At 45.2% G+C, this 13,486-nt stretch overlaps 1 protein-coding gene across 1 annotated transcript in view; it reads right to left on the reverse strand.

The window, feature by feature from the left end:
- Nucleotides 1–13,486, reverse strand: part of MTFR2 (mitochondrial fission regulator 2) — a 31,547-nt gene that overhangs the window by 3,817 nt on the left and 14,244 nt on the right. The window contains exons 5-8 of the mRNA XM_056566610.1: nucleotides 11,885–12,009; nucleotides 9,991–10,211; nucleotides 9,529–9,856; nucleotides 4,712–4,901 (exon numbers count right to left, since the gene is read on the reverse strand). Of these exons, the coding sequence (XP_056422585.1) occupies nucleotides 4,712–4,901; nucleotides 9,529–9,856; nucleotides 9,991–10,211; nucleotides 11,885–12,009 (864 nt within the window). The remainder of the gene's footprint in view (nucleotides 1–4,711; nucleotides 4,902–9,528; nucleotides 9,857–9,990; nucleotides 10,212–11,884; nucleotides 12,010–13,486) is intronic.

Consider the following 13,486-nt stretch of genomic DNA (forward strand, 5'->3'; position numbering starts at 1 on the left):
GAACAACAGCTGTGGGGAAGAGGTGCAGGTAAGTAGATTTTATTTTTGATCTTTAACCCCCTTAAAAATGCAGGGACTTTTCATTTTTGCACTCCCCCATCTCCACCAATCCATAACACAGTTTTGTTTTGCGCCACCAATTGTACTTTGTAATGACATCACTCATGTTTCCACCAAGTATATGGTGAAACACAGAAAAAAAATTTGTAGGGTGAAATAAAAATAAAAAAAACACGCTTCAGTTTTTACACAGTGCACTTTTTGGTAAAAAAGGTCATAGTATCTTTATTCTGTAGGTCCACAGAATTATGAAGATGCCCAACTAATATATGTTTTAGTTTGTTTTAGTCATTTTAAACAGTTATAACTTTTTGAATGAAAATTAGTATGCTTAAAATACTTCTGACCCCTAAAACTCTTTTACGCCCTGCATCCTGAGGCTAAGTTTCTACTTGTTTTTTTTGGGGGGAAAAAACGGCAAGAAAAGCGCCAATTCTGCCTCACGGCGTTTTTTCGGCCAAAAAACGCTACGGCCAGATGTTAGCTGTAAATCAATGAGAAATCGTAAAATTCTTATTCCACTTGGCGTTTTTCACTTTGGCGTTTTTTTTCACTCTTTTCTTTTTGGCGTTTTTCAGCTCCTTGGCAGTTTTCCAAAATCACAGCATGTTGAGCCACTGGCGATTTTTTTTGTCAAAATCATGGCATTTTTGGCCCATAGAAGTCTATGGGAGTGAAAAAACGCCAAGAAAAACGATATGAGGGTTTTAACTGGTGTTTTTGCAGGCAGTTTTTATTCTTTTTTTAACCTTATCAATCAAAAAAAGTGATGGAGATACCTTTTTTTTTTTTTTATAACATTTTGTAGGGTACCATTTAAGAAAATTAAATAAAAAAGATACAGTAGTGAAGGAAAAAATTGTATCTAACGGAATGTAAAATTTTTATTAATTTTTAAAACAGGCATCAATTTATGTGGGCGGGCGGGGACCTATAAATGTAACCGACAATAATAAAAAATGTAGTGTGTGTTTTTTTTTTTTTTAGGTAGTACTACTACACCCAGCATGGAACACATTGTTCCATGATGGGAGCAGTAGTACCTGTACTAAGACAGATCGCCCGTTGCGATCCTCCTGTATAATGTATAGATGCGGCTGGCCGCTCTTCTATGGTCCCCTGCACTGACGTATATATAAACCTATAGGTTTATATATACGTCAGTGCAGGGGACCATAGAAGAGTGGCCGGCCGCATCTATACATTATACAGGAGGATCACAGCAGATGTCAGGAGTGACATCCACTGTGATCTTTCCTTAACTGCAGGTACTACTACTCCTGTAGAGCTGTAGTACCTGCATTAATAGACAGATCGCAACAGGTGTCAGAAATTACACTCGCTCTGTCTATTAATGCAGGTACTGTCTATTAATGCAGGTACTACAGCTCCCATCATGGAGTAGAGTGTGCTCCACGTTGGGAGTAGTAGTACCTGCAGGTAAGAACAGATCACAGCGGGTACCACTACTGACATCCGCTGCGATCGTCCTGTCTATTGCAGAGATGTGGAGCGGCTTTCTCTTGCGCTCACATCTCTGCACTATACTCCGGCCGGCCACTCACTCATTCATATTGCCCGCTGAGAGCGGTGATTGGCTGCAATCATCCGGCCAATCCCCACTCTGGGCGGAAAATATGAATGAGTGATGTTCTATTCACATCACTGGCCGGAGTATAGTGCAGAGTTGCGAGCCCTGTATAGAGCCGTTCCACATCTGTGCTATATTATGGACGATCGCATCGGGTGTCACGACTGACACCCGGGGCAATATGTCTATTAGTACAGGTACTACTATTCCCATCATGGAACAGTGTGTGTTCCATGCTGGGAGTAGTAATACTACCTAAAAAAGTTGAAACTTAGCCTTAAAGGGGTACTACGTTGCTAGACATCTCTCTCTTTTGGATAGGGGATAAGATGTCTGATCATGGGGGTTCGGCCGCTGGGACCCCCGTGATCTCCATCCAGACACCCAGCATTCGTCCCCCCCCTCCCCTTGTGAATTCTTGCCGCCCAAACCCAGCGTGCTGCACATAATGTTCAGAACACCAGGTGTCTGCACAGAGATTGCGGGGGACTCCCACAATCAGACATCTTATATTCCCTATCCTTTGGATTGCCAATAGAGTTGCCACTAGAGATGAGCGAACTTACAGGGATTTCAGTACCCCCCTAATCCTCCTGTGCCATATTAATTGACACCCCCCATCCCCTTGCTGTGGTTTTAATTGAACCCCCCTGTGCGCTCCTTAACCCCTTACTGACAGAACAATTTTTTACCTAAATGACCAGGCTCTTTTTTTTCCTTTTTAAATATGACATTGTCTCTTTAAATGGTAATAACTTTAGAACGCTTATTCTGAGCGGAGCGATTCTGAGATTGTGTAATGAAAAAAACATTGTACTTTTGTGGTGCATGTGTACATGTGGTGCATTTTTGTTGACACATGCAGCATTTCTGGCATGATTTTTTTTTTTTTTATGGTGTTCACCGTGTGGTAAAAGTGATGTTACATTTATGCTGTCGGTACAATTATGGCAATACCCATTTTATATAGCTTTTTATGTTCTTTTTACTTTTCTGAGCAAAATAATTTTTTTCCCTTCTTTGTGTTATTTTCAGACAGCCGTAACTTTTTTTATTTTTTGTCCGACGCCATTGAGTGAGGGCTTATTTTTTGCGGGACAAGCTGTACTTAGTATAAATTTTGCGATACATGCTACCTTTTGATCTTTTTTATTATGCTATTTGTACCAAAATTGGTGAATTTTGCCTTTTTATTTTTTTACGGTGTTCACTGTGCGAGATAATTTACATTATAGCTTTATAGTACACATTATATGGATGTGGCAGTACCTAGTATGTATTTCATTTTTTTTTAACACATTTTTATTGACCTTTTATTATTTTATTTTTCACTTTTTACAGGTTATACTATGTTGCAGTACATTTATACTGCAGCACAGTATAAACTGATGAGCTGCACACACTACAGCCTATGAGATCCAGCCTGTGGCTGGATCTCACAGGTTTCCGTAGCTGGCAGACAGGAGGACATCAGCTGGCCTTGTGCTGCCATAGCAACCAACGGCGGCCCGCGATCGTATTGTGGCAGCGCTGCCGTTGGTGAACAGAGGAAGCACTTTCCCCCTGTCAACACCATAGATGCCATGATCAGGATTGATCACGGTATCTATAGGGTTAATGCTGCTGGGACCAGCGCAATCGTGGGCCTGGCAGCTGTGATTGAGAGCCGGGTCCCACCGCCGATCTACTGAGCAAGAGATCAGCAGAACGTATGCATATGTCCCAGCGCACGAACATGTAGGGTGCTGGGACGTATGCATTGCATGGCCGGTATTTTTATATGAATTTACCAGCAGCAGATTAGAAATACCGGTTGTGCCAGTAAATTACTGGCTGGGTGGCAACCCTATCCACAGGTGATGTGTGTTAAAAAATCTTAACTCTTTTATATTTTCATCCACAGACTAGTATGAGGGCTTATTTTTTGCACGACCAGTTGTCCATAAAATGTATGATGCAACCAAAAAAAATACTATTTGTAGTTTTCACGTCATACATTTTACGGTAAAAAAAATAAAAAAAAATAAAAAGACGTGTTCTTTATTCTGTGGGTCAATACAATTCGATTAAAATGATATCCACAATTACATACTTTTCTATTATTGTTGCGCTTAAAAAAAAAAAAATTTGTACGTTTTAAATCCCTCTATATTGACGACCTATAACTTTTTTTTCCCGTATAAGCGGCGGTATGAGGGCTTATTTTTTGCACAGTGATCTGCACTTTTTATTGATACCACATTTGTGTATATAAAATTTATTTAAAAAATTCATACATTGTTTTAATAAAATGTGACAAAAAAGCAGCAATTTTGGACTTTTTTTTTTTTTTAACGTTCACGTTGTTTACCATATGAGATCATTATATTTTAATAGTTTGGGCATTTATGTACGCGGCAATACCAAATATGTTTATAATTTTTATTTATTTATTTATTTTACACTTTTTATGTCCCCATAGCAATAACTTGATTGCTAATACTGTTCAGTGCTATGCATAAGGCATAGCACTGATCAGTATTATTGGCGATCTTCTGCGAGGCAGATCAGAGCAGAAGAAGCCGGGAAGGCGGCGGAGGCAGGGGAGGGGACCTCCGTCCGCCACGTTAGCTGATCTGATCCCTGCTGCCCTGCCTCATGCGATCAGATCAACATAAAATGTAGCCGCACTGCCACAGATGCCGTGATTTGTATTGCTCACGGCATCTGAGGGGTTAATGGCAGACATCCGCACGATCACGGACGTCGGCCATTACTGACGGGTCCCTGGCTGCTATCAGCAGCTGGTACCTGCCGCGCATGACCCGATCATCGCTCTGATGCTCAAGGTCATGTACAGGTAGTAAATGCACGTCTTGGTGTGCAAAGTACCGCTGCATCAGGACATACATTTACGTCCTTGGTCATGAAGGGGTTAAATCACCTCAAGTCGATAAAAAAAAACTAAAAATTATAATAAATCATCACTGTAATACCCTTTAAGTGTGATAAATGTAGCAGTAAATCCAATTTTCATGTGGCTGATTTACAGTGTAACTTGTGTAAATATCATAAGTGTACCATTGGGGTTTCAGGACTAGAGAACGGAGAGTCCTCATGAGATCTATTTTCTTTATCATAGGAATCTTCGTTATGTCTGTGTGCAAACTTTTGCTTTAAGGCTCGAGCTATAATAGCTGCAGGGTCTGTTGCCCCATTGAGAGAACTCCTCTTCTTATTCTTTGTTGTAAGAGGTGTTCCACCGGGGGATCTGAAGTAAGGGGGACAAAAAAAGAAAAAGATGTCAAACATTTTAAGGGTGCATTCACACAGGAAAGAAACTATGCAGAATTACTGAAATATTTTTACAAGTAAATATGCAGTGGTATATGCTTTTTTTTTTGTGATGTTTTTTAAACAATCTCTGACCTCTGAGGTCCAGTTCCCAGAATTGTTCTTGCCCGTTCCGTGGCGGGGATCTTCGGTAATTTCCTACGTAAGCTCCAGTCCCAGCAGCCGGCTTGGGGCACGGGTGGAGCATACTGACATCACCGCTGTTGCTCCCTGCTGGGTCCCCTGTGAGAGAACAGCAGCTGTGACGTCAGTAAGCTCCACCCGTGCCTTAAGCCAGGTGCCCGGAGCGGAGCTAACGGAGGAGTTTACCGAAGATCCCCGCCACGGGACAAGGTGAGTACCGTTGTCAACAGTGTCACCTGCACTCTGTCGAACCGACAGGTTAGTGCAGGTGACACTGGTTACAGATTATAACCAAGACTTCACCATCCAATACTGAAATTGATTTTCCAACTGTATATATTTATGGCATAGTAAAAGAGGCACCTTTATCTTTCAGGAAGGACAAAGGTGGTCCCCAACATGCGGGACAGACCAAAAAAAAAAAAAAAAAGGTATTCAAATGCCCAAGATAAGGAAATTTTTTATGCTTACCGTAAAATCTCTCTCTCGAAGGATCCATAGGGGGACACAGACCTTGGGTGTATGCTGCTGTCTCTAGGAGGTGTGACATTATGGCAACAAAAAAGTCCTCCTCCCAGCAGGATATACCCGCCTCCAGGCCCTGAGCTAATAATCAGTTTTAGTACCAGAGCAATAGGAGAAGACCGACAGGTCAAGGAAAAAACACGAACTGTCCGAGAACCAGAAGAAAAAAAACATAACAGAACACACCCTCGGACAGAGAACCAAAGAGAAACCCCAAAAAAGGGTGGGATCCGTCGAGAAAGATTTTACGGTAAGCATAAATAAATCTCCTTTTCTCTATCGGCTCCATTGGGGGACACAGACCGTGGGACGTACCAAAGCCGTCCCGTGGGTGGGTAAGGAATCAGACAGGTGGACAGTTGGACCACCGCCGTCTGCAACATCATACAGCCCAGAGTAGCATCAACCGATGCGAAGGCATGAATCTGGAAGCACCTTGAGAAATTGTACAAAGACAACCACGCGGACACCTTACAGAACTGCAAGGCCAGAGCCACGTAGCGGAGGGCCCAGGATGCCCTGAAAAACGGGTGGAATGAGCCAAACCCCCTGAAGGGTGGGATCTTCCCCTTGCAGCGATAAGCTCCCAAAAAAGAGCTGACCGGATCAACCGAAAAATGGTGGACGTAGAAGCAGGTTGTCCTATACAATGACCTTCCGGAAACACAAAAAAGGGGGTGTCACATTGCCAAAAGGAAAGAGAGACTGAGGAGAGAAGTCCGAACAGCCCTCACCACAACCAGGTTGTGGAACAAACGCTTCCAGAGATGAGAAGGAGCCAGACAAAAAAGGACGGTAGGACGATGTGCTCATTGAGATGAAAAAGTCAAAAACCATCTCAGGTAAGACCTGGACGGAAAACAACTTGTCCTGGTATACAACCAGGAAGGAAGAACGTAAGGAGAAAACTACCAGCTCTGACACCCTCCTAACAGAGGTAAGAGCAATAAGGAATGCCACCTTCTGGGGAAGGAGGCAAAGAAAAATGTCCCTGAGGGGGTCAAAAGGGGTGCCTTGCAGTGCACCTAAGACCAAGTGTAAGTCCCAAGGGAAAAGAAAGGGAATGATAAGGAGGGGCAGCTTGTGCCACTCCCTGAACAAGGTTCAGACATGAAAATTGAACGCCAGAGGACGTCGAATGGAAAAGACCGAACCATGACCCTTAAGGAAGCTGAAAGCCAACCCTTGGGCCAGCCCCGACTGGAAAGGGGTCGGGAAGGAAAACCGCGACCGGAGAAAAAAAACTGAGTTTCACACCAATGGAAACAAGACCGCCAGCTATGGTGGTAAGTCTTGTAGAGGAAGACTTGTGAGCCCTCAGCATGGTGCGAACCACTTGGGAAGAGAAACCGAGGGTCCTCAGAACCACTGTCTCAACCGCCACACCAGCAAAAGCAGAGACGGTAAATAGGGTGGCAAGAGAGACCTGAGCTTGGAGGTCTGGACAATAGGGAAGGCGCAGCGTTAAGTCGTTCAGGAGTCTGACCATGATGACGAACCACGGCTGGGTCACAAGAATGGCGGGAACGCCCTACTATGAGTTTCCTCAGAGGTCCGAAAAGAGAGGAAGGGGAGGAAAAACAGACAAGGTAGGGCAACGCCCGACCACTAAACAGATAAGGTAGGGCAAAGCCCGACCAAGAGAGAGGAACACTTCGGTTGTGGCGGGAAAAGCAGAGATCCACACCAGGAGCGCCCCAGGGGTTGAAGATCACCGCTGACACCCCCGGATGTAGGGACCACTCGTCTTGGATGACTGAGGACCAACCGGGAAGACCACATCCCAGGGACGGCCGGAAAGAAGATAGCTGAGATGGCCGGAAACTTGAGTTCCGCCCAGAAGGGAAATTCCCAAGAATCAAGCAAAGAAAAATTTGCCCTAGACCCCAACATGTTGAAGGGGAAAAGGGCTTCTCGGGAGACCAAGGCCCCAGAAAACACTTCCCCAGCCCGACAGACAGGCAAGGAGGGGCAAGAAGGAACGCCCCTGAAAATCAGGGGGAAAACGAAGCCACCATAGAAGGGACTGACAAGACTGTCGAGAGCCAATGGAGACCTGTCCCACCGAAGAGAATCAGCAGGGCGAATGGCACGGCCTCCACCAACTGACCCAGGACATCCATGCAAAAGCGAATGGAAAACTGGAGCAGGGTGCCAAAGTCACCGGACTCTAGATAAGAGAGTCGGACGATTGTTCGGCGGAGTCGAAAGCGGGCAGAGGCCGTGTTGAACTGGAGCCCCAGGTGAGCGGTTGGACTTGTCCCGATAGACCATCCAACCGAAGCGAGACAAGGACTGGAGGTTGAGACCAAGACTCTCCAGGATCTGGGCCCTGGCTGGAGCTCTGATCAGGAGGTCGTCCAAGTCAGGGATCACGGAAACAACTGATGTCCGTATTAAAAGGGCTATCACAGGAGCTAGGACTTGGAAAGGGTCCGCGAAGAAGTGGCCAGACCGAAATGGAGAGCCACAAAAGAAATGACCGCCCGGAACTGCCAAGCGGAGGTACCGCTGATGACCGGGAAACAATGAGACGTGGAGGCAGGTATGTGATGTCCACCTGGGAGCGAAAACTCCCCTTGAACCACGGACGCCAGCAGAAGATGCTGGCTGAGATACTCGAGAACCAAGATTGGGCGAACAGAAATGCTTTTCTTGGGGACCACAAAGAGGTTGGAATAAACCTCGAGAACTTTCCCTTGAAGGAACCGGAACAATTATGATCTGGATAAAAAAAAGAGCTTGAGCGTGCCCCGAACTGCCTTCGCTAGAAAGGGAAACCAGAGGGTCCAGGAAAGAAAAAGACAATCCCAAGGAAGGGAAGCAAACTCGATCCCATATCCGTTGACTACCACGTCCCTGACCAAGGGATCCTGAATGTGCGTGGTCCGGGCATCCCTGAAGAGTAAAAGGCGACCAACCACCCAAGAAAAGGTCGGTGAGTGGGGCGACCCTTCAGGCCGAGGAAGGCCTATGGGTGGGTCCAGAAGGGGGGAGCCCTCTACCCGTGAAGGCGCCAGGCTGGACCCTTTGCTGGAACCAAAGGTCTACAGGACTGGAAGGAGGAGGACTTCCGATGGAAAGTAGTTCTGCAAGCCTTATCCAGAGGTATAAGGAACTCTTACCGCCCGTCGCCTCCCTTCTTGAAGGCTGTGTCGGCATTCAGGCTATAAGTCACATGGAGCGACGGAGGGCTGCCAGGTAGCCTGTGGCAGGACCTGGTCTGGAGAGAACTCTAGACCGTGTCTACCTTAGTCACTAAGCTAAAACTGATTAGCTCAGGGCCTGGAGGTGGGTATATCTTGCTGGGAGGAGCCGACTTTTTTGTTGCCATAGTGTCACACCTCCTATAGACAGCAGCATACACCCACGGTCTGTCTCCCCCAATGGAGCCGATAGAGAAAATAACGATTCTCAACTGCTCCACCATTCATATAAGGGCCCTCTGGTCCCATTCTCCTATGGGTAGGAGTCCCAGAAGGTAGACTGCCACTGATCACAACATTTCCTCTGGTGGTAGGTGGGATGATCCCATTAAAAAAATTAGTCTAGCACAGATATGGCTACAATATTCAAAACTTAGATGTAGCTAGATGCAAACATATGTTATTGCTCTGATCTCATAACTTGGAAATGAAAGATATGGAGGGCTAGTAACAAGAATTCAGTTTACATTGGAATTACACGTTATGAAAAATAACAGGCAGGCCAATTTTAAACCAGGATCATGCAGTCCTGTGAGATTGTAATTGTGAGATTACAGATGAAAAAAATATGGTACATTCTAATACACACTGAAAAATCAATATTCGTGCAATAAACAGATTTCAGACATTTATTATGGTTTACATTTTTGACCAACATCACAATATAACATTTAAGTATTTAGATTTTACCTTTCAACTGCACGAAGCTTGATGGAATTCATGCCTTTTAAAATATCCATCATACTAGGAGGCCTGTCCACACCGCCTTTCTCTGAAACATCTTCCATTGGGCTGTGTTTGTGAGAAGCCTTACGTTCCTTTATCAGATCAATTGCAGATTTTCCAGACTTCAAAGATGGGGCTGGAGGTGGTGGTGGTGGTGGAGGAGGAGGAGGCGGCGGCGGCGGCAGGACTGGTGTTGTACATTGTAAGAACTGTGCAGAGAGGGGGGTAGAGGATGAAGATGGAGGAGGGAGGGCATTACTTGGGCTGCCAAATAAGCACCTGGATTCTGTATCTGAAAAGAAAAAAAGCAAGTGAAGTGATGCTAAAACATATAGGTAGCAAAAGTTCTACCTATTAAACCAATAAACTTATTAATACAGTAATGGATAGTCTCTATCAGGTGTTCTAAATATAAAATCAACTTACGAGACTGCGCAGCTTTTGTCTCTTGCATGGTGACAATGGCAGCAATCTGTGCTCGCAGCTGGATCAGCTCATTTTCCAAAGCTGCTATTTTCTGAAAGGCATGATCATTTGCAGGAAGGAGACTGTTCTCAGACACCGACATGGTCAGAAATCCTGAATCTGTATTAGGGTGTCCCGCAATGAGGGGTGCTCCCATAGACCTTTGTGATGGAATATCATGTCTGATGAAAAAAAAAAAAATCACTATTTGGCAATTAATGCAAAAAATTGTTCTCAAATCAAATGGTGACAAAGTTATACAGATTTATAAATTATTGCTGTATGCTCCACAGAAAGTCATGTAGTCTTTCTAGTCAGACACTGTGCTCCCTGCTGCCACCTCTGTATCAGGAACTGTCCAGAGCAGGAGACGTTTGCTATAATAATTTTCTCCTGTGCTGTACAGTTCCTGACACGAACGGAGGTGGTAGCAGAGAGTACTGAAGTCTGACTGAAAAGACTACACAAATTCTTGCAGTGCATACAGCAGCTGATGAGTACTAGAAATCTTAAATGGGCACTGTCATTATACAGTGACCCCCCGACATACGATGGCCCCGACATATGATCAAATCGACATACGATGGCCACTCAGATGCCATCGCATGTCGATGTCAGCATCGACATACAATGCTTTTTTATGTGGGGGCCATCGCATTAAGTGCTATCCGGCAGCGCAAAATGCTTAAGCTGCTGCCGGATAGCAGCTTAATGTTCCCCGTGTGGTGCGGTGAGTATTACTAACCCCTCCACGATGCTCCGGGGGTGCCCTTCGGGTCCAGCGCTGGTCCTCCGGTGTCTTCTCGGCCCACTCCGGTGACGTCAATACGCTGTTGCGCACGCCGTCCCGTCATCCAATAGGAACTGCGTATGCAGCGGCGTAATGACGTCGCTATGCAGGCCCAGTAAGGCCTTGCGGAAGACCGCGGAGGACCGGAGAAGACCAGGAGAGCCCAGCGGAGGACCGGAGAAGACCAGGAGAGCCCAGCGGAGACCCGGGGTCACCATCGGGAGTGGCGGGACGCGGTCCGGAGCGGCGGGGACAGGCCAGTACAGCTTCCTATACTTTACATTGCACTAATCCCTCAACATACGATGGATTCGACAAACGATGGCTCGTTTGGAACGAATTATCATCGTATGTTGAGGGACCACTGTAAACGATTTGTAACTTGCTCCCTGTAAAAAAAATTTCTTTCTAGGTCACTTCATGGCCTTATAAATCTGGCAACTAGGGGTCTCCCTTCTGGTACAGACTGCATTCCGTCTGCTCAAAAGCACAAACTTTGCTCTCCTGCTGGACTGGCAGGAAACCAAACTCAAGAATTGCTGTCTGGCCATAGGCAGTGAATAATACTCACTCTCGGGCCTGTGTATGAAACAGGGAGAGTGCGAGTGCTATTCACTGCCTATAGCCAGACAGCACTTCCTGATTTGGTCTCCTGCCAGTCCAGCAGAAGACCAAAGTCTGTGCTTTTGAGCAGACGGAATGCAGTCTGGACCAGAAGAGAGACCCCTAGTGGCCATATTTATAAGGCCACGAAAGTGACATTTTTTTTTTTTTTTTTTTTTACAGGGAGTAAATTACAAAATTGTATTTTTTTCCTGCTCTATCATCTGAAAAAAATTAATTTTATGACAGTGCCCATCTAAGGTTTTTAAATATAAGTAATTGGCAAATCTGTATAACTTGATATAAAAACATTTATTTTTCCCTCTTGTATATCCTGTACACAAAACAGTACAAATGACCATGCAGCTCTGTTCAGGTATTTAGGTGCTGATTTTTGATGCTTCATGATAGACTTTTGTCAAAAAAAGCACTACTTTGAGAGTAATAAAATGTAATTATTACCTAAATCGAGTGTAAGTCATAACATTGTCATCTAACAGACATGGGGCATCTGCCAAAGAGGGGATTACAGGTCGGTTGATAGCTTCATGTTCCATAGTCTCAAACCCTTCAGATCCTATAATATTCTGAAAGGGAAAAATAAAAGATGTTATTACATATATAACTGGGGTGAAAAAACTTTTGTGACCTCATTACATAGTCTTAATGGGGTTGTGTCATGAGTTGGGCAGTGATATGGAGGTGCAGGAGAAAGAGGCAGGTAGATTTAGGACAGTTAGAAGGCGGGGTAGAGGGATAAGGGTCAGGGAGGCTAGCCCTGATCTGGCACACCCCAACAAGTTTTCCCTAGTTGGCAGATGAGGGTGATGTCAGTTCAGAGGTAGCATCGCGGCAGCAGGACTGATAGCCAATGGGATGTCTGCTCCAGTAAGAAGGGGAGGAGGAGTGCAGGGCAAGCCAGAAAGGTTCTGGTAGATGGGGACTCAATAATTAGGGGGACAGACAGAGCAATCTATCACAAAGACCGGGATCATCAGTGTGTTGTCTTCCTGGCGGTTGAGTTTGGCACATTGTGGATCAGGTTGACAAATTACTGTAAGGGGCCCAGCAGTCATGGTGCACATTGGCACCAATAAAAATAAAAAAAATTAACGTAAGGGAAATGCACTTCAGGGAGATGCATGATTTCAGGGACTTGGCAGTAAGCTTAAAAGAGGGACCTCCAAGGTAGTAGTCTCAGAAATATTACCTGTACCATGAGTCACACCAGAGAGGCAGCGAGAGATTAGAGAATTAAACTACTGGCTGAGAAACTGGTGTAAGGAGAAGAGGTTTGGATTTATGGAGAACTAGGCCAACTTCTCTGCCAGATACAGGCAGCACATCAATGGGGAGGTGCAGCCGTACTCAGAGAAGATGGCCAGAAGGGTGGAGGAATGTTTAAACTAGGGACTGGGAAAAGGAAACTACAATATACAACAGGCAGACAGTGTAGACTGAAACTGGGGGTGGAGTGTTAAGAGGTGTAAGAACAGTCATAATTGATAAAAAAAAGTAAATATAAAAAAATATCCATTGTATATATACCAATGCTAGAAGCCTCACTAATAAGATGGAGGAACCAGAACTGTTATTATTGGAAGTGGACTATGACATAGTGGGGATAAGTGAGACATGGGTGGAGGAGAACTATGACTGGGCTGGTAATTTGCAGGATTGCATTCTGTTCAGAAATGACTGTACAAGTAAGAAAGCGGCAGGGGTTTGCTTATATGTAAAATCCTGTCTTCTGCACAGACATGTGGAGTTTCCATGGGTGGAGTGCTACCTCCAGGGGCTTAAACGCAGCTGTCTTGAGGCGGAGTTTAGGCTGGGATATGAGCGGATCTGCCTCTAGTTTGCACTCCTTCCACTGCATTTAAATAACTGACTTAACTTACCTGCCGGTGACCCGATCTGCTTGCTTTGTGTGCTGGGAGATCGCAGCTTTCATTCCATAGGCTGAAGGTGGTGGCAGAGGCAGTCGGAGGAGGCAGGAGCAAGTGGCCACAATTCTCAAGATAGCGCTGCAACTCAGAGGGCAGCATCGGAACATAGCTGCTG

This window comes from Hyla sarda, chromosome 3 (genome assembly GCF_029499605.1).
Source record: "Hyla sarda isolate aHylSar1 chromosome 3, aHylSar1.hap1, whole genome shotgun sequence".
Lineage (NCBI taxonomy): Eukaryota > Metazoa > Chordata > Amphibia > Anura > Hylidae > Hyla > Hyla sarda.